Source organism: Muscardinus avellanarius (genome assembly GCF_963383645.1).
Source record: "Muscardinus avellanarius genome assembly, chromosome: 9".
NCBI classification, from domain to species: domain Eukaryota; kingdom Metazoa; phylum Chordata; class Mammalia; order Rodentia; family Gliridae; genus Muscardinus; species Muscardinus avellanarius.
Window position 1 is genome coordinate 65,863,274 of NC_137795.1, and position 20,323 is coordinate 65,883,596.

Sequence of the window (20,323 nt, forward strand, 5' to 3'; positions counted from 1 at the left end):
CAAAAAGCAAATGTGATTGCCCTCTCTGTCAATAAAAAAATAAGGCACATCTCATAGATATTGCTCTATTTTCAGGGCAGCATTGCTCGAGCACATTCACTTTTAAAAAGTTCACACTGATCCATGTAAAGTCCAACCCTAGCTACAGATGATCAAAGCCCTATAAATCTAAGTCCCACACCTTGTGTGAGAAACCTTAGGAACATGGAAATAACTTTTTAATTGTGTGTTCAAGATCACGGATGCACTCGACTAACTTCTTGTGTAGAAAATTACTATAATCTGTGCACTGACAAGTGGAGAGTCCTCACTGAAAATAGGCTGGTATTTTGTCATTTTATTTTCATTAGAAAAGGACCCATGCATTTTTTCCCCCTGTGAGAACAAATTGTATTAGGATGAGAATACATGACTCAGTTTTTAAAATATTTATCTTGTACACAACTTCTCAAGATTAAATCTAATGCATTAAAAATGTCAACCTGCATTGACGGTTTTTGGATTAACTCCAAAGATAATGGACTATCCTCAGAAATGTGAAAAGAAGAGAAATCTTCATATGTTCACCAGGTTCATGATAATCTACACTACAATTATACCTGGGTGTGAGTTTTGCTCTAATTCATAAACACAAAAGCAAAGAAAGCCATGCATCCTGCATTTACACAGCCCAAACTGAGAAAACATTCCTATGACTAGCCTAGTTATCACTATACACCACTTAACCAACTCTCCAGTGCTTCTTCTCCAAATTAATCAAAGCCAGAGTTAATCCAAAGGTGACTGTCATGCCCTCAAGTTCCCTAGAAACTATACAATACTTAAAAAGTTTGTCTTAAGACTCCGTGATTCATCTTGAGTCGTGTAGCGGCATGACTACATTTCATCTGGCCTGGGGCAAGCGCTCTCTCAAGAGATGATACTCTTTCCCAAACCTGAATAATTTACAGACTGGGGGAGGAGGGGATTGCTATTTAATAAAAGCAATTGAAAAGCTATGAATAGTGACTGGTTGCTGATGAGCTAATCAGAATGCCAAGGGACAGAAATAATAAATAATAACTTGCTCAGGCATCACTGTCCAAGTAAACAGCAGGAATATGCCAAATGAAATTTAATTTGATTAGCACAGTCACCTTACAACCAAACTGTCAAGTCTTTCTCTATCCACTGCTTCACCCTCTCTTTTCATAGTCCATCCTATGGGGAAATGAAGACTTTTTTTTCAGAAGCTGGCTCTATAGTTTACATCTCTTACCCTCTCTCACCGCTCCCCGTCCAAGTGGCTCTTTCACTCCCTCATCCTCTATGTTTTCTCTTCCCTTGCTTTAAGTAACTCTCAATACTTTTTTATATTGCTTGTTCTATTAAAAATCAACTGCCTATTTTTCTCTCCAAAAATTGTTAGTTTACCATTACTTCTAAGTATTAGATACAGCACTGAGGATTTTACACATTATTAACTAATTGCATCCCTACATTAATTATGTGCAGTAGATACCATTAGTTCCATTTAACAATAAGGGTAAGAAGTCTTAGGAAATTCTGTAACTTACCACCAGTCATATGTTAATTAAATGGCAGAGTTGGATTTTGAACTCTTTTTACGGCAGTCTGTCATCTACCCATCAATACCACCCCTATTAGTTAAATAAAAAAGCAACTTGTACATATGTTTTTATATATGCCATTTGAGATATTTTTTATTATACTACTGTGTCATCTTCAACTTATTTTTCTCTCTAGCGACAAAGCAATGCTATCACTCTGCAGTGGAAATTAATCATGTGCACTATGTACACCAAAACACAAACAACACGCAAACAATTCATTGCAAAGGAAAGGTAAAATATCAGTGAAAACCTATGTGGGGGAAAAGGCTTTGCTGAGAAATGTCCACTACAACCTCCGAAAGATACCAGGAAAATATATTTCTAAGTGAAGTGTATCAGCAAGACGTTAAACCAAGAATGTCAGGAGGAGTAGCTTCTAAACTCTGTTAAAACGAAAAGCCCGGCAGGGCAGAATGTACGCAATTATTTAACACAGGGGCTAAAAAGATGGCATCGCAGCAAGCCCTCCTTCCCAGCACCGAGTTAAGGAATACTAGTTAAAAGCTGCAGTTTAACCCTTTTGAGGAAAGCTAGATGTCATAACAAATGAATTATGTTGATATTCATGCTCCCTGATTCTCATAAACTCTTAGACATTTATTCAGAGAAAATAAAACAACAAAAATACCATATGCACAATATTCAACTCTGCACCAAACACTAAATCAAAACTGGAGAAAAAATGAAATACCCAGTATAAGAAGTGTTGGTTCAATAGAATGGCTAACGGAAAAGGGAAGGTTACTCATTTCGCAGGGTAGACTTTGCTCTTTTGCTCAAATAACCTAGGAAGAAAAGTTTGCATTTTCTCTCATAGACACAATCCTTTTATCATAGAAATAATGGATGAAAAAGGAGCACCAGTGGATCTTTAACAAAAGGGATATATGCGCAGTAGTTGCATACATCAATACAATTTAACATTCTCATCTGCAAAATATAGGGCTGCTTTTAAATTAATAAACTCGGTTACAAAAAAAACCCACAAAACAGTATGTACTCCATGTGAAATCCAGTGTAATAGTGCAATCTAGTGGAAAGGAATTTAAAAAGCAAAGTGTGTGTACCAGCCACTGGGTTAGAGAAGTAAAGCCGTGGGGAAATTTTATGTTCAAAATAAAATATATAATAATGTTTCTGTGATTTTTTCCAATTAAGAAATCTTTAGTCTAAAAGAAAGATACTTTCATATCGGGTGTTTGCGCTAAATTGTCATTTTTATTATAGAAGCCATATATTCTAACTGTAACCCATTCCAACAATATAACCAGTAAGGTATAAATGACAAAAGTTGCCCTCTCGTCTCCATTGCCATCCGCCAATCCCAGTGCCTAAGGTAGATACTCTTAAAAGTCTCTGCATTGTTCCATTTTTGTGCATATGCAATATATACTGGCACACATAAATACTGTGTGCCACCTAAGTACACGCACCCCATGCTCTTCTTTAAATATGCTTCACGCTTTTTTCACTTAGGATATATCCTGAATTTATTTGCATGACACCCTATTTTAAGGTTGCATAGCTTTCAGTTGTATGTCTCAATCAAAATTTATTTACCATCACCTTGCATTCATCCTGACCAAACTAGGACTCAATTTTTCCCTTACAATCTGACCCTTTTCCAGCATGACATTACACTTTACCCTCATCCCTGCTATTTCGCCCTAGCAAACTCTGCCCGGAATTCAATCCAACACCCCTTCCCATCAGTTTTTACCCCCCTTAAAATGTCGTTCCCAGCTTCATTTCCCTATTACCACCCAAACACACAATGTCACAATCTCATCTTCTGTATCCTAAGTTACAGTAGCGGTCTAAGATTGCTGGTCAGCGGCAATCTATTCAGACCCCTCCAACCTTTTCTTCACAAAGAGACTAAAGTACTCTTTTTGAAATGCAAATCTAATCTTGTCCTGCTAACCCCCCTCGGAAGACTTCCCCTGGGTCTCAGAATAAAATGAAACTGTTTAAGGTAGGCGACCAGGACCTTAAGACTTGTTCCTTGACCTGGACTCTAGCCTCATTTTTATATCGCACTTGCCCTTTCTGCTCCAACCTGACAACTTTTTCCAGCACTTTCTATTTGACATGATCTATCTGCCTCAGAACCTCTGCAGATCTCTTTGTTTTTGCCTCATTTATTTATTCTTCACAACTACTTCTTATAAAAAAAAAAATCCCTCAAAAATTGGTCCAAATCCTCCACTTAGATGTTCTAATAATGTTTGTTAGCACTTATCATAGTTCTAATAGCACATTTATTTGTGCAATTATTTGACTATTCTTTACAAAGATTAATCTTGAAAAAAATTATTTGATTAATCTTTGTCAATCCCTTGTCAATTTACTAGTGTGAAAAGTTCTATGATGGCTGGGATTTGTGTCTTCCTAGTGTCCAAAACAGACCGGGTCTCAAAACCAATCAACACCCCCAAAAAGAAAAAAGAATAAATAAAAAAGTACTGATTCAAAAAGAGGACCAAGAGTTTTTCTAGTTTTTTTTTCTTCATCATTTCTATCAGTATTACAAGAGACATCCTTATCTGTATCTTTGAGCACTTTCACCAGTGTATCTGTAAGCTAAACTTCAAGAAAGAAAATGGCTAGACAAAAAAATAACATCCTTTTCAGATTCTGATAAGAACATGTAGCAACCTGCTCTGTCCACTTCTGCAGTACCGGTCTTTGATTAGAATCAACATTATGACTAGAGAAATGAAAGATGTTAAAGATGCTACATTGATTAACCATTTCATAAGAGAGAAAAGCCGATGTCATTTTACCGCCTGGGAAGATACACTAATTTGCTAAGGAAAACAAATCAACCTTGGGGCTTGTTTTTTCCTTTTTCGTTTGCATTCTGAGGTAAAAGATCAACTCTACTTTTATTTCTACAGAAATAAAGAACTAAAATATTTCACTCTAACCACCAGAGGAAAGTTAACTGTGATCTGTGCTTTCAGATATGCAGTGAACCCCAAATCTCCATAATAATTGAAGTTGTGACCAGAGGAGAGAAAAGCTATATAATGGGAAAGAATTTACACTGAAGCTGCCTAACCCCTAAACATTTTTGAAATGAGCGGCTTCACTTATCAGAAAAAAAAAAATCTGTCTTTCCATGTCACAACAGATGCCGTAGCGATTCCCGTGATACGGGCTGCCAAAGATCTATTCTAAAAATCTGATTAGTCTAAGGTAATTAGATAGGAAGTGAGATGTGTTAAAGATGAGTGATTTTTAAATAATAAAATGCATCTAAATCACTATTGCATAAATATTACATAAATATTGCATGAAAATTCTCAGATGAAGCTACAAAAATTAAATAAATAAAAACTCTACCAAAGAGTGACCCAGGAAGAAAATAGCACTTTAGTGTTTAACATATTTAATGTTTCTGAGACTATAATAGTAATCATGCCAGCAAGGAATGTTTTGCAGCTACTTATATATTGGCCAAGATAACTTCTTTAAGTTTTAAAAGTTAAACAAAACATTAGGACTATTACTTCCCAAGCATAGGAGCCCAGTGGGCCCTGCATTCAAGGAATTGCAAGTAGCCGCCTGCAGATCAGGTGAGTGTTGACAAGCCAGAACCTCACCTTTGAGCATTTCTCTCTCGGAAATATGAGCTCAGCCCAAGAACGCCTGTGGCATCTTCCACAACTGGGAAGAGAGCCATCGCTAGTAGCTGTGCGCGTTATTACAACCCCACAAAAGTACATGGCACTTTTACAAAAGATAGAGGGAATAAAAAGAGGAGAAAATTGTTCTGTATCAACAATACACTTTGCACAGTGAAAACGAGTATTACTAACCTCTAAGTAGAGTAATTTCTGGGTGTGAGCAGGAGTAAAAGCAACAGGGAGGGGGGAAAAGTTGGTTAGAAAAGATGTCAGAAAAATTGTGTCTCCTTTCTTTATATCTCTCATCAGAGTACCCCAGAGTTTACAAGTTTCCAGGGCACAAAAACAGTTTCTATGGAGTCAGAAGTGCTACTCAGAAGAGGAGTCCTGGAAGAAAGTCTTGCAGCCTCAGCAAAGGCATTATGAGCAATTACAATTCCAAAGTTAGATATGGCAATCAAAATAAACAACAGTCAGATGAACAGCAAGAAATATCTGTCCTAAGACCTGTTTAAAACATTCAGAATGTGCCCTTGAGGTGGTCAGAAAACAGTCTAATCTGCAGTGGAGTGAAAACAGCACAAGGGTAGAAGCTACTTTTGATGAAAATATTTTATTTTGCTATTGAAAAACAATACACAAAAGTGTATTGTTTTTCAATAGCAAAATATTCAATAGCAAAAAAAGGAGATATATCACAAGGGAAGGGGCAATTATTCAAGGGAGAACTGCCCCACAGTTCCCCCAAGGAAAGAGGTAGCCAAGCGCTAAGCTGTTCTGGACCAGAGGCCTGTCTTTTGCCTGCTCCCCGGTACCCGTGGAAGCCCCCCAGCATCCACGGCCACTGCCTGATAAAGCCTTCTCGGCTCTGGAGACAGCAAGAAATACCAGAAAAAAGAGTGACTCTAGGAAGCAAGTTAAGACCAGGGCACTTTGCAGAGGAAACAAAAATCTTTCATTTTCTTCTCAGATTTTCATGTTTGCAAATGAAAAGGGAGACAGGAGAGAATGTGTTAAATTAGCCTGTTGCTGCTATTTCCAAGCTGCAAGAGATCAACTTGCAACACACAGAATCACTTTTTAATGCACTTTATGTGAAAAACAAACACATTTCTATCACAAGCCTCTTTGTCAGCTGCACTAAAATTGTATCATAGCCTTCAAATTAAATATTCATTGCAAGAAGGTGAATACTTGTGATATTTTGAAAGAACAAGACAAGTAAAGTTGATTTTCTTGTTGAGCTGCGCTCACTGTTAGAAAGGTCTTGAGTTGAAATCTGTCCCTTTCACCCACTGATGCTGGTTCTGTTTTCCTCCGCAAAATAAAAGAGAATTCAGATCTACTTTTACTCTGTTCAAGCTAAACACTTCCAGACCCTTTGAGGATACCTCCTATGACAGAACTGCCAGACACCTCACCATCCCCATAGACTGTTCTGGAAGTTGTCTAATTTGTCAACGTCTCTCTTTAAATGTGACAGCTAGAAATGAACACAATACTACAGATGTGGTTGATTAGAGCAAGGTACTATTAATTTTTGTGACATATGGACACTCTACTATTACCAGAGCCTAATTCTAATTTTTTTTTAAAGCCACATCATGCCGCTGGTTCATATTAACCTTTTTCATAAAGAACTGCCACCACACAAAACCACCTCCATGCTTCTACACCAATGAATTATGATGCATTTACTGCTGTAAAATATCTTTTTGCTCTCACCATAATATTGTGCCCTACTTGAATGGTGTTTAAATTCTGTTATCTATTTGTAACAGCTATCCTTTTTCCAGTCACCCATGAATTTTAAAGCAAGCCTCCTAGATCATTGTCAAAATCATTCATGCAAATGTTCAAAAAAAATAAAGATGCCGGGGAAAGGTTTGTGACCCTTCCCGGGTTACTCCCGGACCCAAACCTAGTAACTTACACACCTGGCCGCGGGACCCGGTTCTAGCCTGCCCCGCATGCAAACAACAGATCTGCTAATTAGTCTACACACCATTTCACACACAAAAGAAGCCTGCAGCCTTGACAACTGCCCTGCTGAAAAGCAAGATTTGCTTATCTTTCAAAATAAAGTATAAAAGATCTACACATAATAAAATTATTATAGTTTTATCAATATATGCATGCACACGGAGCAAAACCCAGAGGAAAGAGCATCATGGAAATGTTTGTTCTGGTGTCAGGCTGTGGAGATTTGTGGTGGTGGTGGGGATGTTATTGTTTAATACAGTTACATTACTTGAAAAATTAAAACACTGGGAATTATGAAGAGAGAATTTATCTTGGAAGCAATCCATGAAAATAGCTCTGGAGCATAGCCTCTCTGCGCCTACCAACCTGAAAACTCTAAGAAAAAAAAAAAAGTTATTTGAAATGACTTGTTGATCCCTAGAAACACTGGCTTCTATTTCTTTTTAACTTTGCATTGCTGTTTTAGACTTATTATTTCTGAGTATTTGAGAAACTCAAGAACTTGATCCTGAAGTTTAGAAATAAAGTCTGGATGATTGTGTGTGTGTGTGTGTGTGTGTGTGTGTGTGTGTGTACGCGTGCGTGCACTCACAGCACACGTATGTGTGTGTGTGTGGTATGTGTATATGTGTACATGTGCAGGTGTCTGTCTGTCTATCTCTGTTGGAAAGGTTCGGAGAAGTATGGAGAGAAAAATCATAATGGTGATATTTCTGTGCAAAGTGTAAAGGTTCTCCTTCAAGCCAAGAATGTCTACTGGACACAGGAACTCATACATCTATTCACCTTGAGTCATTCTTTATACACTAAAGAGTAGGAAATAAAACAATAGAAAATGCATTTAAGTGTTTAGAATAGAGAATGCAGAGGCTAAGTCCAGGGATGGAGTAGAGTAAGTGTGGGCAATGAAAAGATAAAAAAAAGAAAAAAGAGAAAGGAAAAAAGGGAAGGAAGGAAAAAAAGAAGGAAGGAAGAAAAGGAGGAAGGAAGGAAAGATAGATAAAAAGAGAGGGGCTGATTATTCTGGAAAAATGTAATCTGTAAATACTGCACTTATCAGAAGCACAAACAATGTGTCTGACTTGAGATTTTTAACAAACCAGGCTTTCTTCATTGTTTTAGTATTTTCTTCAAAGCATAATTTTCATCAATGAAAACCTAGAGCATTAGAAACTGTACACATGGTATCTATATCTCTCTAAGGGTGTCTTTAACCAGGTTTTTCTAGCACTATTCCTTGCTGTTTTCAATATCTATGAGAAAAGTGAAAAATCCTACTTTGCCTAGAAATACAATTTTGCTTATCATACTAGAAGTTATGCTAAATACATAAAGTAAATCAATACCTGCTAGATTTATGTAAAACTGTTATAAGATGGATAAAATGAACAATACATAGTCCAGTTACTATTTGACAACTGAAAATTCTGCTTTACTTATAAATTTCCCTACCATACTGGAAATTAAGCCAAATACAGGTGGTAAATCAGCAGGTTCATCGATGCAGAGCAAAATGTTATTTAAAAATAATGGATAAAGATGTCCAAATAGAAAGTCCAGTCATTATTTAACATGTGCAAATTCTAATAAAATTTCTCACTTGCCTATACCTTAACCTAAATATACATGGTAAAACAACAGTTTCATAGATATATGTGGCAAATTATCATAAAACAAGTAAAAAGTCCAAACAGAAGGTCTAGTTATTATTTGACAAGTGAAAATTTCACTTAGTTTTGCTATATAATTTTCCTACTATACTGGAAGTTAAATATAGGTGGTAAATCAACAGCTTGATATACCTAGAGCATACACATAAAAAGTATAAAATGTCCAAATACAAAGCTCAGTTATTATTTGGTAGAATAAATAATAAATACTAACACCTCTTTTGCCTTGCATTGAGCCTTGTGGAAAACGGGTAGGAAATAATCAACAGTCAACAGCGGGAACAAATATCTGAGAAAATTAAAAATTCACTTACATATTAAATGTCAAAATGGTGTTTAAAGTTCTTATCTACTACTCCTGGTTTTTTGGGGGGGTTAAAATTGCTTTTTATTGTTTTAAATAACAAAAAAATCTAAAGTGTTAATTAATGTTATCTTTTTGTTATTTTTAATGTTTTGTTGTTTTAGATAGCAAGAAAGTTTTAACTATTTACACTAGTTATCTACTGATGATGCTTTTTCCATTAGAAAATTATATTTCCAACCAAAGTAAAAATTTTTCATATGTAGAGAAATAAAAAACTAGGAAATGCACCAAAAAGACAATTGTGTGCATGTTAGAAAAGTGAGATAAGAAGAAATTCTACTTAGTTTTCTGATTTTGAGTATTTGTGTACTAAGGTTATTCATTAACTATTTTTAATTTTTTTAAAAACTAAATACTATTGCCTTAAAAGAAAACTCTACAAATTTAATGTTGATATTTAAAGGCTATTTGGAAAGAAAGCAATTGAGGAAAACAATTTCATCTCATTTTTAATTTGTAGAAATTACACATGTAATTGTATGAAAAAATACATATTCTTAAGATGCTTACATAATCATAGAGAAATTCTGAAAAAGCAGGCTATAAAATTTACTGGCATTATTGCAGGGTGAAGAGGTTACAGGTGATCTTGATTTTCTTCTTTGCAGTTTTTTGCCATTCTCCCCCTAAATTTTAGTTAATGAGTATGAATTCCTTTTATTATGATAAAAATACTAAGGAATCTTTTTATTATTTTTACAAAAAATCCTGGTCAACAATTTGAAATTAAAAAATTGATTCAAACTTAAGTCTCGGGTGGGTTTTTTAAGTTTAATTTCTCCTACTTTTTATTTGTACTAGTTTTAAATCTCACTTTTTTAGGGAAAAAACGTCTACCAGTTAACAATTAGGTGAAATAACTCTGGATTTTAAAATCAGCTGCTAAGAATTCAACAGTCCTTCCCGCAGTCACACCAACAATACTCTACAAGCAAACATAGGAAATCCTGGAATTAATGTATCTTGTAGAAAAGGGTGAAAATCCTTAGATTAAATTAAAAGACGCTACTAAAGGACATAATTGTGTTCACCCAACTTCGCAGAAAAATGTCTTTTATTGTAAATCTACACTTCATTCATTCATATTTCTGCTGGTCATCGTTTTATTTTTAATAAGGAGTAAACTCTAAGTAAATGGACGGAGTTTTGTTTACTCCTAGAAATGCCTGCCTTTAAAGCATAGTCCCTGTCACCTTGTCATGTACGAAGGGTCAAATTTTCCTTTATCCTCTAAAATAAGCTAGAAAACTGTTGCTAAAACGTGCTCAGTTTTAGTCTTCAAAGATCTATATGTCGTATGTGCGTTTTAGACCTCTATCTCAGTTTAGACAATCCGATTTCCCCATTTAACTTAAACTTCTTTCACTAAGATTAGCAACAGATTGTCAGTTTTCTTAGTGCCTAACACTTTGAGGCGCTTAGATGAGAATCCGCGTAAAGGTTTTATTTAGCATCCTTCCTCACCGGTATTTCAGAGTCTAGTAACCCACTGCATTTTCCCTAACGTTAAAAAAAAAAAAACTGTATTTTATATATACAAAATCACGCAAGTATTTGGGGCCGAATCTCAGCAACGCGCTTCAAAGCATTGAACGTGTGGTTACCGTGACTAAAAAAAAAAAAAAAAAAAAAAAAAAAAAAAAAAAAAAGCATTCTCTTGCCCTCAAATATTTCGGAAAATGTAACGTTGCAGGGAAAGCGAGGTCTCTGTTGTAGACCTCGTAATCACCACCAAAAGTCCGAGGCTGGGAGCTTACAAAGCCCGCCAAGCACACTGGAAGCATCCACAGCTGTTTTCGATTGTTTTTGCTTTCTTGAAATAGTGCACTCGGTGGGGCAGCCCGAGCTGTTGGCGGCATCTCTGCCCCCGGCCCGCGAACCCTGACCCGGGGGGCTCCCGACATCTCAGGATTCCGCTCCCCTGCTCCGTAAAACCTAAAGAAAACGGGATTTCCACCACCGAGCAACGTGCTCAGAAAAATGGGGGAACGAAGTGTTTCCAATGTCGGGTCTGAGTGTTCTTTCTCGATGAGATTCGAGAAAAGAAAAGAGCGATGTGTGTAGATGGGAACGCGGCTTGACACCTTTTGCCTTTGGTCCTCATCTAGGCCCAGGAGCCTCGATTCGAGGGGCAGTGCCCCCCAAAATGGACAAGGAGCCCCCAGTCTTTGTTTCAGGGACCGGGAGAGGTCCACCGTGGGGGCTGGGAGGCGAGGGCGCCGGCGATGGAAGCTGGAGATGGAATTTCTGGGCCCGCTGGGCAGGGAGGGGCCGTGGGGGCGCGAAAAGAAAGACAAGGCCAGGGGTCAGAGCCGGGGAGGCACCCCCGGGCCCCAGCAAGCGGGCTGGGGCGTCCTGGAGTCGGGGTGCAAGGGGGTCTCGAGGCCCCGGGGCCCACGGGGCGCGCCTGGTACCCGCAGCCGGGCGGGGGAGGGGAAGGCGCGGCCTGTGGGCCCTGGGACCTCCACGTCGCGCGCAGGCCACTAACCTGTCAGTAAGAATGTGCCAGTGGTCGCGGGGCTCATCCTGCGTGTCCCCCGACCCTGTCCCGTCCAAGCACAGGGGTCTCCCAGCTCCCACCACCGGGGCAATAGCATTCTCGGCCTGCCTAGGCCGGCCGTCCTCGAGTCTCCCCTCCCCTCCCTTTCTTCTTTCCTCGCAGCTCGGCCAGTTCAGCATCAGCATCCTGCACCCCCCCTGCTCGGCGCCGCGCTCCCCCTAGCGGCGGGCCGAGGCAGCGAGGCGCTGCCCGCTCCCCGCCCCCACCCCTCCCGCCCACGCACCCCCGCCGCCCCCCCAGCCCGCGGAGCACGCCGGGATCTGGCGCCCCCCGCCTCTGTTCACCCTATATAAGGTCCGCAGTTTGCACTCCCGGTACACGCGCTTCAACTTCGGTTGGTGTGTGTCGAAGAAACCTGCGACCCGAGGAGAACAGCGGAGCCACTCCGGGCTGCGGAGCGCCCCTCGGATCCCACGCCTGCCCAGGTGTGGGACCCCGTCTCTTCGCAGAGGAGTCCTCGCGTGGTGAGTATGCGGTGAGGATGTTTTTATTTTTAAGATCACATTCATCCCCCGTTTTTAAATCGGGAGCTGCGGGAGACGAAGTAGCGCCCCAGAATGTCTCCACGCAAACCTCGCCACGCCTTCACTGGCTGCACCCCGAAAGAAAGAGGGGAAACGAAGCCTTCACGGCTTCGGTTTCCAGGACTCAAGTCCAAATACGGGCTGTAGACGGACATGAGCTGCAGACGGACATGAGCTGCAGACGGACATGAGCTACAGACCAATTTGAAATTAGCTCTCCAAATGCGCTACGAAGTGATCTGCGCTGCAAAGTAATTGGCGCTTCAGTGCGCTAGCAGCTGATAAGCGCTTCATTTGCGCGAAAAATTGGCGCCTCGTGCGCTGCAGACTGATGGGCGCTTCACGCGCGGCAAAAACCGCAGCCGCAGACTAAACACCGATTTGCGCTTCAAATGCGCTTCAAATTCTGAGCTGCGGGAGATTGGCGCGACAGAAAAAGATACGAGTCACTCTACAGCTGCGCTAAACTGCGCAACAAGGCGCCCGAACTCCAAAGGTACACGGGCTGCGGAACAATTTATTCTTCAAATGCGCTATCCAGAGTGGTCGCTGCCGCAGAGGTCCATGAACTGCGGACAGTTTTGCGCAACAGATAAGCCCGCAATCGAGAGACCTGAGCTGCAGAGTACAATTACTCTGCTTCTGGTGAAGCGGGCCCCACCCTTTCACCTTTTGGAATGGCTCCCACTATCATTTTTTTCTGCAGGACGGGTCTTTGCATGATGGTGCTGTTGGACAAGATGGAGCCCCGGGCAAAAAAATTAATGTTTAACATTCTGCCCGCACCATTCCTGCTGTATAGCAGTGAAGGGGCGCTGATTTGGGGTGATGGCAGAGCACGCTGTCTGCCTGATAGTGCATGATTGAAGTCGCGGCATAGTTGCCGTGGTGGCGCGAATTTGCGCCCAGCAACAGTTTGTGGAAACTGTCGGTTTGCTGAGCGGGGAGGGGGGGTTGGATGTGGGGGTGATTGCTCTTGCTGCATGAAATGAATCTTGCTGTTGGACGGTGGTGGGAGGGGTTTGGGGAGGGAGGGAGGGAGGGATCTTGGGAGTGGCGTGCAGACACTCTGCAGCCATGTAGCAGCCAGTCTCAGGCCTGCCCCGCCCTTCCCGAAGCGCCTCTGCAGTCTCTGCTCAGAGCGCGCCTAGCGCCTCCCTCTGGCCCTCCCCGCGCCTCCTCTGAGCGCGCCTCCGCTCCTGCGCGCCTCCCCAGAGCGCGCCTCCTCAGAGCGCGCCTCCCTAGAGCGCGCCTCCCTGGCGCTGACTCTTCCTCCTCCTCCTCAAGGCCCGCCTCCTCTGAGGTGGCCTGCCCACAGCCCCGCCCCTCCTCTGAGCTGGGCTACAGCCTCGCCTGCGCTTGCGCAGTGTGAGCCCCCCCCCCCCCCCCCCCCGCCGGCCCTCTCCTTGGCGCCTGCGCGCCTTCACTGCCTGAGCCTGGCTGCACAGCCCCGCCCCCCTGCGGTTTCTCTGCTGCGCGGTTTTGCTTTTTGTCTATTAGTGTCTAATAAATTTAAGAACAATAAATAATAACAATTAACAACTATACCTGGTAACTCATAAGCACTTTTAAGAAGTGCTTGGCATAAATTAAAGAACAAAGTCCCACAATTTAAACTGATTGTGGGATATGATGGGAACTTGTAAGATGACATGGCTAGCGCCTCTAAAGGCAATTAGCCAAATGATTTTATTAAAAATAAAATTCAATTAAAACTATTTTCATAGTTAACTTATGTTGAGACACTAGTGGACTTACTGGAATTGGAAGCTTTGGTGAATACAAATCAAGGAGTGACTTGGACTGAATTATAATATTTTTAAAATTCATAGGATTTTTAAGTGGCCTTATTGGTGCTGGTGGTCAGGCTTTTGTTTGTGTCTATGAAGCTGGGTGTTTTCTTGGAAACTAAGGGATTAGCCCAGGCTAACCTGCCTACACACAATAAATTGTGCCTGGCACATGGTAGGCAGTAATTAAATATTTGTAAAATTACCAGAGTTAATTGTTTGTTCATTATCTTGCTTGGTGACTGCAGGTCTTTTCTGGTTTTTATGGTGCTTTGTTGGCCTGGGATGTGTTGTTGCCTTATCTCACAGCTTAAAAGTTCCTTAAAAAAAGAAAAAAAGGTATTTTTGAACTCCAATAATGTAAGCTGTAATTATAAAACAACTAAATTAAATTATTCCAAGTAATTAGCTTTTTTCATAAAAAGCTAATTATTTAAATATTCCAAGTAATTAGCTTTTTTCATAAAAAGCTAATTATTTGTTATCCTAAGTAATTAGCTTTTTTCATAAAAAGCTAATTATTTAAATATTCCAAATAATTGGCTTTTTTCATAAAAAGCTAATTGTTTGTTATCCCAAGTAATTAGCTTTTTTCATAAAAAGCTAATTTAAGCTTGGGGCAAATGGGTTATTAATGGGACATATTGGCATTAAAATTTGTGGGATGTACATTATAAAATGCAGACTTTCAGCTGGCATAATTAAACATCTTTATAACTTACTGCCAGTCAGATGTGTTATGCAAAAATATTTCTAAATTAATAAATAAATTTAAATACCTGGTTCTCTATATTACAAACTATGGACCAGGATTTTCTTTAAGGGGGAAATGAGGGGCCTTGACTGCCCCCCAAATTATCACCCTTCTAGTACCCCCCAGCCCCCAAACTTATAGTCTATGGGAATTATTTGCATATAATTACAGCTTTAAATGAGTTTTTGTCTTTGGGAATTTTATTTGCATATCAAAACATTGGTAAAATGCATATTAATATTGCATTTTACAAATAACATAGTACTTTAAAAAACTTGGGCAACATTTAAAGTTTTCAAACAATTAAAAGTTGGAGTTTTAAGGTGATTCAGTTCTCTATGGGATGTTATATTGGTGGGTTTTGGCTGCTGTTGTTCTTTGGTGTGTTTGAGGAATAAAAGTTTTTGGAAGTTTTTGAAGAATCAATAATTAAGGTGTTTCAGTTCTCTATGGGATGTTTACATTGGTAGTTTTTGGCTACTGTTGTTCTTTGGTGTGTTTGAGGAATAAAAGTTTTTGGAAGTTTTTGAAGAATCAATAATTAATTAAGTGTATTCTTAAAAAGAATAACTGAAATGTTTATGATATATAAAGTGACATCTGTCCCAGGCAGCTTGGCTTTAGCAGTGTGACCCCTTAGTTTTCAGGCGTGGGACCTCTTGACCCTGCCTCTCCAGTCCCACTCTGCTAAGGGGGACTTTTTTAGCTCCTCCCTCAGCCCCCTCCCACTGCTGTTAAAATTTTTACTTTTTTTTTACTTCAAAATTGCAAACCCCCAAGGTGGGGGTTGAGGCCTAATACTACTAAATTGGTGACCTCACAGGCCAAATAATGTCTCAAGTTTATTTAATCATTAATATGTATATATATATTTTTTTAAATCAATGTCATAGGGTGGGAGGGGGAATGCATTTCAAAGTTACAAAGCTATAGCCCCTCCCTTATTACCTTAACTCTAGTGTCTTCTCACTTTTAAATTACTTTTTTTGTATAGTAATGGTATTTAAATTTTTAATCCTTTTGATCTTTTGTTTCTCTAATCAATATATTGATTGATAATTTCCTTTCTGTCTCATTATTATTGTTTTAAAGATGTTAAAATCATCAGACCTAGGCTTAAAGCCCACCCCAGTGTCTGATTGACACACAAGTTGTTTACTTTCCTAATTTGGGGTCAGGCTGCACCAGGCCATGCTGTCAGTGCCTTTTAGGAAGTATTGTTTCCGTTTTGATCAAAAAGTTTTAATTGAAACAATAGAAGTGACACCTTAGTCACCTGACATGCTAATGAGTTTTTTTTAATGGGACATTAAAGCTTTAATAAAAATGGCATTATTTTGTGATGTTCTATTGCCACTGTCATGAGTACAGTTGTCTTTAAAGAGTTAGAAATGGGATTCAATGTCAAAAGTATGATTGATTTATTGTTTCTTCAGCTTTTTCTAAGTTTGACAATGGTATTTTGAATATTTAGTAGTAATTATCAAAGTTAAAATGGGCACTCTAACCCCTGTCCCTTAAGGACCTTGCTTGCCCTACTTGGGAAGGTCACATCAACTTTACAGGACTTAGGGAAAAATAGCTATGGGTGGCAATTTGGGGCTGGGAGGGGCCTAAAGGATGGGAGGGGTGTTAGACAAGGGGGAGTTGGGGGGCAAAAGAGAGGGGAGGGGCTGGAGTGGGGAGAGGCTGGTGAGCAGAGGGGCTGGTGAGCACTTGTGTCATGTCTGTTCACCTCCTCCCCCCTTTTAAACTTTTTTTAACTAAAGTATTTTAAACTTTTTAAACTAAAACAAAATTTTAAACTTCTAAAACTTTTATATGCTGTGCTTTTAAACTTTTGTTGAACTTTTTAAATTAAAAAGTTTAAAGCTTTTAAAAGTTTTGAACTTGTAAAGTTTTTTTTAAGTTTTTAACTTCATATTTAAAAGTTTACTAAACTTTTAAAAGTTTGTTCAACTTTGAAAATTAAAAACTTGGTTCAACTAAAAAGTTTGTAAAACTTAACACAAGTTTGTTACACTTCTCAAAAGTTTGCTAAACTTAAAAAAGAAGCTTGCTGACCTTTATAAAGTGTGTTAAACTTTTATAAAGTTTGTTATACTTATTATTATAAACTTTTAAAAAGTTTATTATACTTTGTCATTACAAGTTTGCTAAACTTTTAAAGTTTGTTAAACTTCTAAAAAGTTTGTGACACTCAGTAATTAAAAGTTTGCTAAACTTTTAAAGTTTGTTAAGCATTTAAAAAGTTTGTTATACTTAGTAATTAAGAAGTTTTTATAACTTTTTAAACTATATATTTGTTTTAAACTTTCTTATATATTTAAATTTTCCATATTTGAGATTTGAAATCATTAAAAGTGATTAAATCATTCTAAATACATTTAACCCTATTTTCAGGCAGACACTGAAGTCATCACACTCCTAATTGGAGCACTTAATCCCCCACCTCTACATGCACATTCACTCACCCCCCCCTCCACACACGCCCCTCCCTCAGTACAACTCTATCCCACCTTTACATTACAAACCTTTGGGTGGGGCTGTGCTAACACATCCTAATTAGTAACCAGAGATTATAAACTGGTGACCTGCAGGACAAAGTCCTGGATTTCTTTGACTAATATAGTATTAAATAAATAATACCAACTATTAATCACCTTTAAATAATTAAAAAGTTAGATGGGAAATAAATGCCCAGGTTGCTATTGTTGTAGCCCCTCCCTATTTGCACAGAAAGTTACATTTCTGTTTTCTAATTAATAACCCTATTAAGTATCACCTCACAGTTATTGGACATTCACTATGTCATTGATCTGCATTAATTAAGCAAATCTAATTAAAAGAAACTCCAATCAAAATAATTTAATCAAAATAGATTTATCATAAACTATTATTGGGCTTATTTGAAAAAAATGTACCATTTCATAGCCCCTGCGAGGCCTTAATTAATAATGAATGCATAATGAGGGAAGCAGACATACACATGTTGCTGTTAAGTGCCATTTCTATCCCAGAGAGAACTCTCTTTGGGAAGCTGTTTTGGTCAGAAGAGTAATTAGACATCTTGTGGTTTTGATAATTAATTACCCTCTCTGTAGAGGTGGCCAGTGTGCCCCCCCCATCCTGGGGGGGTTGATGAGTTTAGTCATTGTGCTTTTTTGGTGTTTCTTATTGGTTGGCATATTGGCTACTTATTGCCTGATTTCCCTAATAGTAAAAGTTACTTTAATTGTTTTGCATAATTAATTTGGTATCCATCTTTGCCTTGAAAGTTACTTGCCCAGTTCCCGCCATATACAACCATTTATTTGCTGCATTTGGGAGTTGGCTCTTTATTTAAAGGTCATCATGCTGGTAATAAAGATTTAATTGACAGGTGATTTTTGAGAAGGAAAAGGTCATTTTAATACTTTTCATTAATCTGTTGTCCTGCTGATGACGTCACTCCCTCTTCTTTGGGGGATGTGTTTTCTTTGCTAATTAACATTAACTTGAGCAAGTGGAGCAAGGGTGGGGGGCGAGGAATATTAAATCAGCTGTGCCTGCAGGGTGATGCTTTGAATGTACATGTTAAACGTATGCTCTTATCTTCACTTATAGAAATAAGCGGGTTTTGAAGACCAGGCGAAGGCGGGGTGCCAGAGGCCAGGAGCCCGGCCTCTACCCCCAGCGGGGCGAAGCCACACCCGGGAACTCCCCTCCCCCCGCAGCCACGGTTGCCATGGGGCCCGACTGCCCTCCTCCTCCTCCTCCCCCTCCCCCCAACAACAACAACAACAACAAGCCCAATGGCCACAACAGCCCCTGCGTGCCCAACACCACCGAGCGCCGCAGGGATGAGCTGTCCGAGGAGATCAACAACCTGAGAGAGAAGGTCATCCGCCAGTCCGAGGAGAACAACAACCTGCAGAACCAGGTGCAGAAGCTCACCGAGGAGAACAGCACCCTGCGCGAGCAGGTGGAGGAGCCCGTCCCCGAGGACAATGAAGACGACATCGAGCTGCAGGGTGCCGCGGCGGCCGCCGTGCCACCCCCTCCCATCGAGGAAGAGTGCCCTGAAGACCTGCCCGAGAAGTTCGACGGCAACCCCGACATGCTGGCCCCCTTCATGTCCCAGTGCCAGGTGTTCATGGAGAAGAGCACCCGTGATTTCTCTCTCGACCGCGTCCGCGTCTGCTTCGTGACCAGCATGATGACCGGCCGTGCTGCCCGCTGGGCCTCGGCGAAGCTGGAGCGCGCCCACTACCTGATGCACAACTACCCCGCCTTCATGATGGAAATGAAGCACGTCTTCGAAGACCCCCAGCGCCGAGAGGCCGCCAAGCGCAAGATCCGCCGCCTGCGCCAGGGCATGGGCTCCGTCATCGACTACTCCAACGCCTTCCAGATGATCGCACAGGACCTGGATTGGAACGAACCCGCGCTGATTGACCAGTTCCACGAGGGACTCAGTGACCACATCCAGGAAGAGCTGTCCCACCTCGAGGTCGCCAAGACCCTGTCCGCGCTGATCGGCCAGTGCATTCACATCGAGAGGCGCCTGGCCCGCGCTGCCGCCGCCCGCAAGCCGCGCTCCCCGCCCCGAGCGCTCGTCATGCCTCATGCCCACCAGGTGGACCCCACCGAGCCCGTGGGAGGAGCCCGCATGCGCCTGACCCAGGAGGAGAAGGAGCGTCGTCGCAAGCTGAACCTGTGCCTCTACTGTGGGAATGGAGGGCACTATGCCGACAACTGTCCTGCCAAGGCCTCCAAGTCTTCACCGGCGGGAAACTCCCCGGCCCCGCTGTAGAGGGACCTTCAGCGACCGGGCCAGAAAGAATAAGGTCCCCCCAAGATGATGCGTCTTCATCTCCACACCTGCAAGTGATGCTCCAGATCCATCTTCCGGGCAGACACACCCTGTTCGTCCGAGCGATGATCGATTCTGGCGCTTCAGGCAACTTCATTGATCACGAATACGTCGCACAGAATGGAATTCCGATAAGAGTCAAGGACTGGCCAATACTCGTGGAAGCGATCGATGGGCGTCCCATCTCCTCGGGGCCCGTCGTCCACGAAACACACAACCTGATTGTCGACCTTGGAGATCACCGTGAGGTGCTGTCATTTGATGTGACTCAGTCTCCGTTCTTCCCCGTCGTCCTGGGGGTTCGCTGGCTGGCCACACATGACCCCAACATCACCTGGAGCACCCGATCGATCGTCTTCGATTCCGAATACTGCCGATACCGCTGCCGGATGTATTCTCCGATACCTCCGTCGCTGCCACCGCCAGCACCTCATCCGTCCCTTTACTACCCAGTCGAGGGGTACAGAGTTTACCAGCCAGTGAGGTATTACTACGTCCAGAATGTCTACACTCCGGTAGATGAGCACGTCTACCCAGACCACCGTCTGGTTGACCCCAACATTGAGATGATTCCC

At 41.1% G+C, this 20,323-nt stretch overlaps 2 protein-coding genes across 5 annotated transcripts in view; one reads left to right on the plus strand and one right to left on the minus strand.

Moving 5' to 3' along the window:
* Positions 1-11,950, minus strand: part of SGCE (sarcoglycan epsilon) — a gene marked incomplete at both ends in the record, with an annotated part of 70,805 nt that extends 58,855 nt beyond the window's left edge. For 2 of the 4 annotated variants that reach the window (XM_080701640.1, XM_080701639.1), the window contains one exon: positions 11,754-11,862. In XM_080701640.1, the coding sequence (XP_080557766.1) occupies positions 11,754-11,862 (109 nt within the window). Of the gene's footprint in view, positions 1-11,753 lie in introns of all 4 variants that reach the window. The other 2 variants (XM_080701637.1, XM_080701638.1) reach the window with 2 other exon arrangements.
* A 6,553-nt stretch (positions 11,951-18,503) lies between these two features.
* Positions 18,504-19,688, plus strand: PEG10 (paternally expressed 10; the record flags this gene model as incomplete). The annotated part of the gene is made up of 1 exon (XM_080701786.1): positions 18,504-19,688. The coding sequence occupies exon 1, from the start codon at positions 18,621-18,623 to the stop codon at positions 19,686-19,688; it is 1,068 nt and encodes a 355-aa protein (XP_080557912.1). The 5' UTR covers positions 18,504-18,620.
* Between the last annotated feature and the right edge of the window lie 635 nt (positions 19,689-20,323).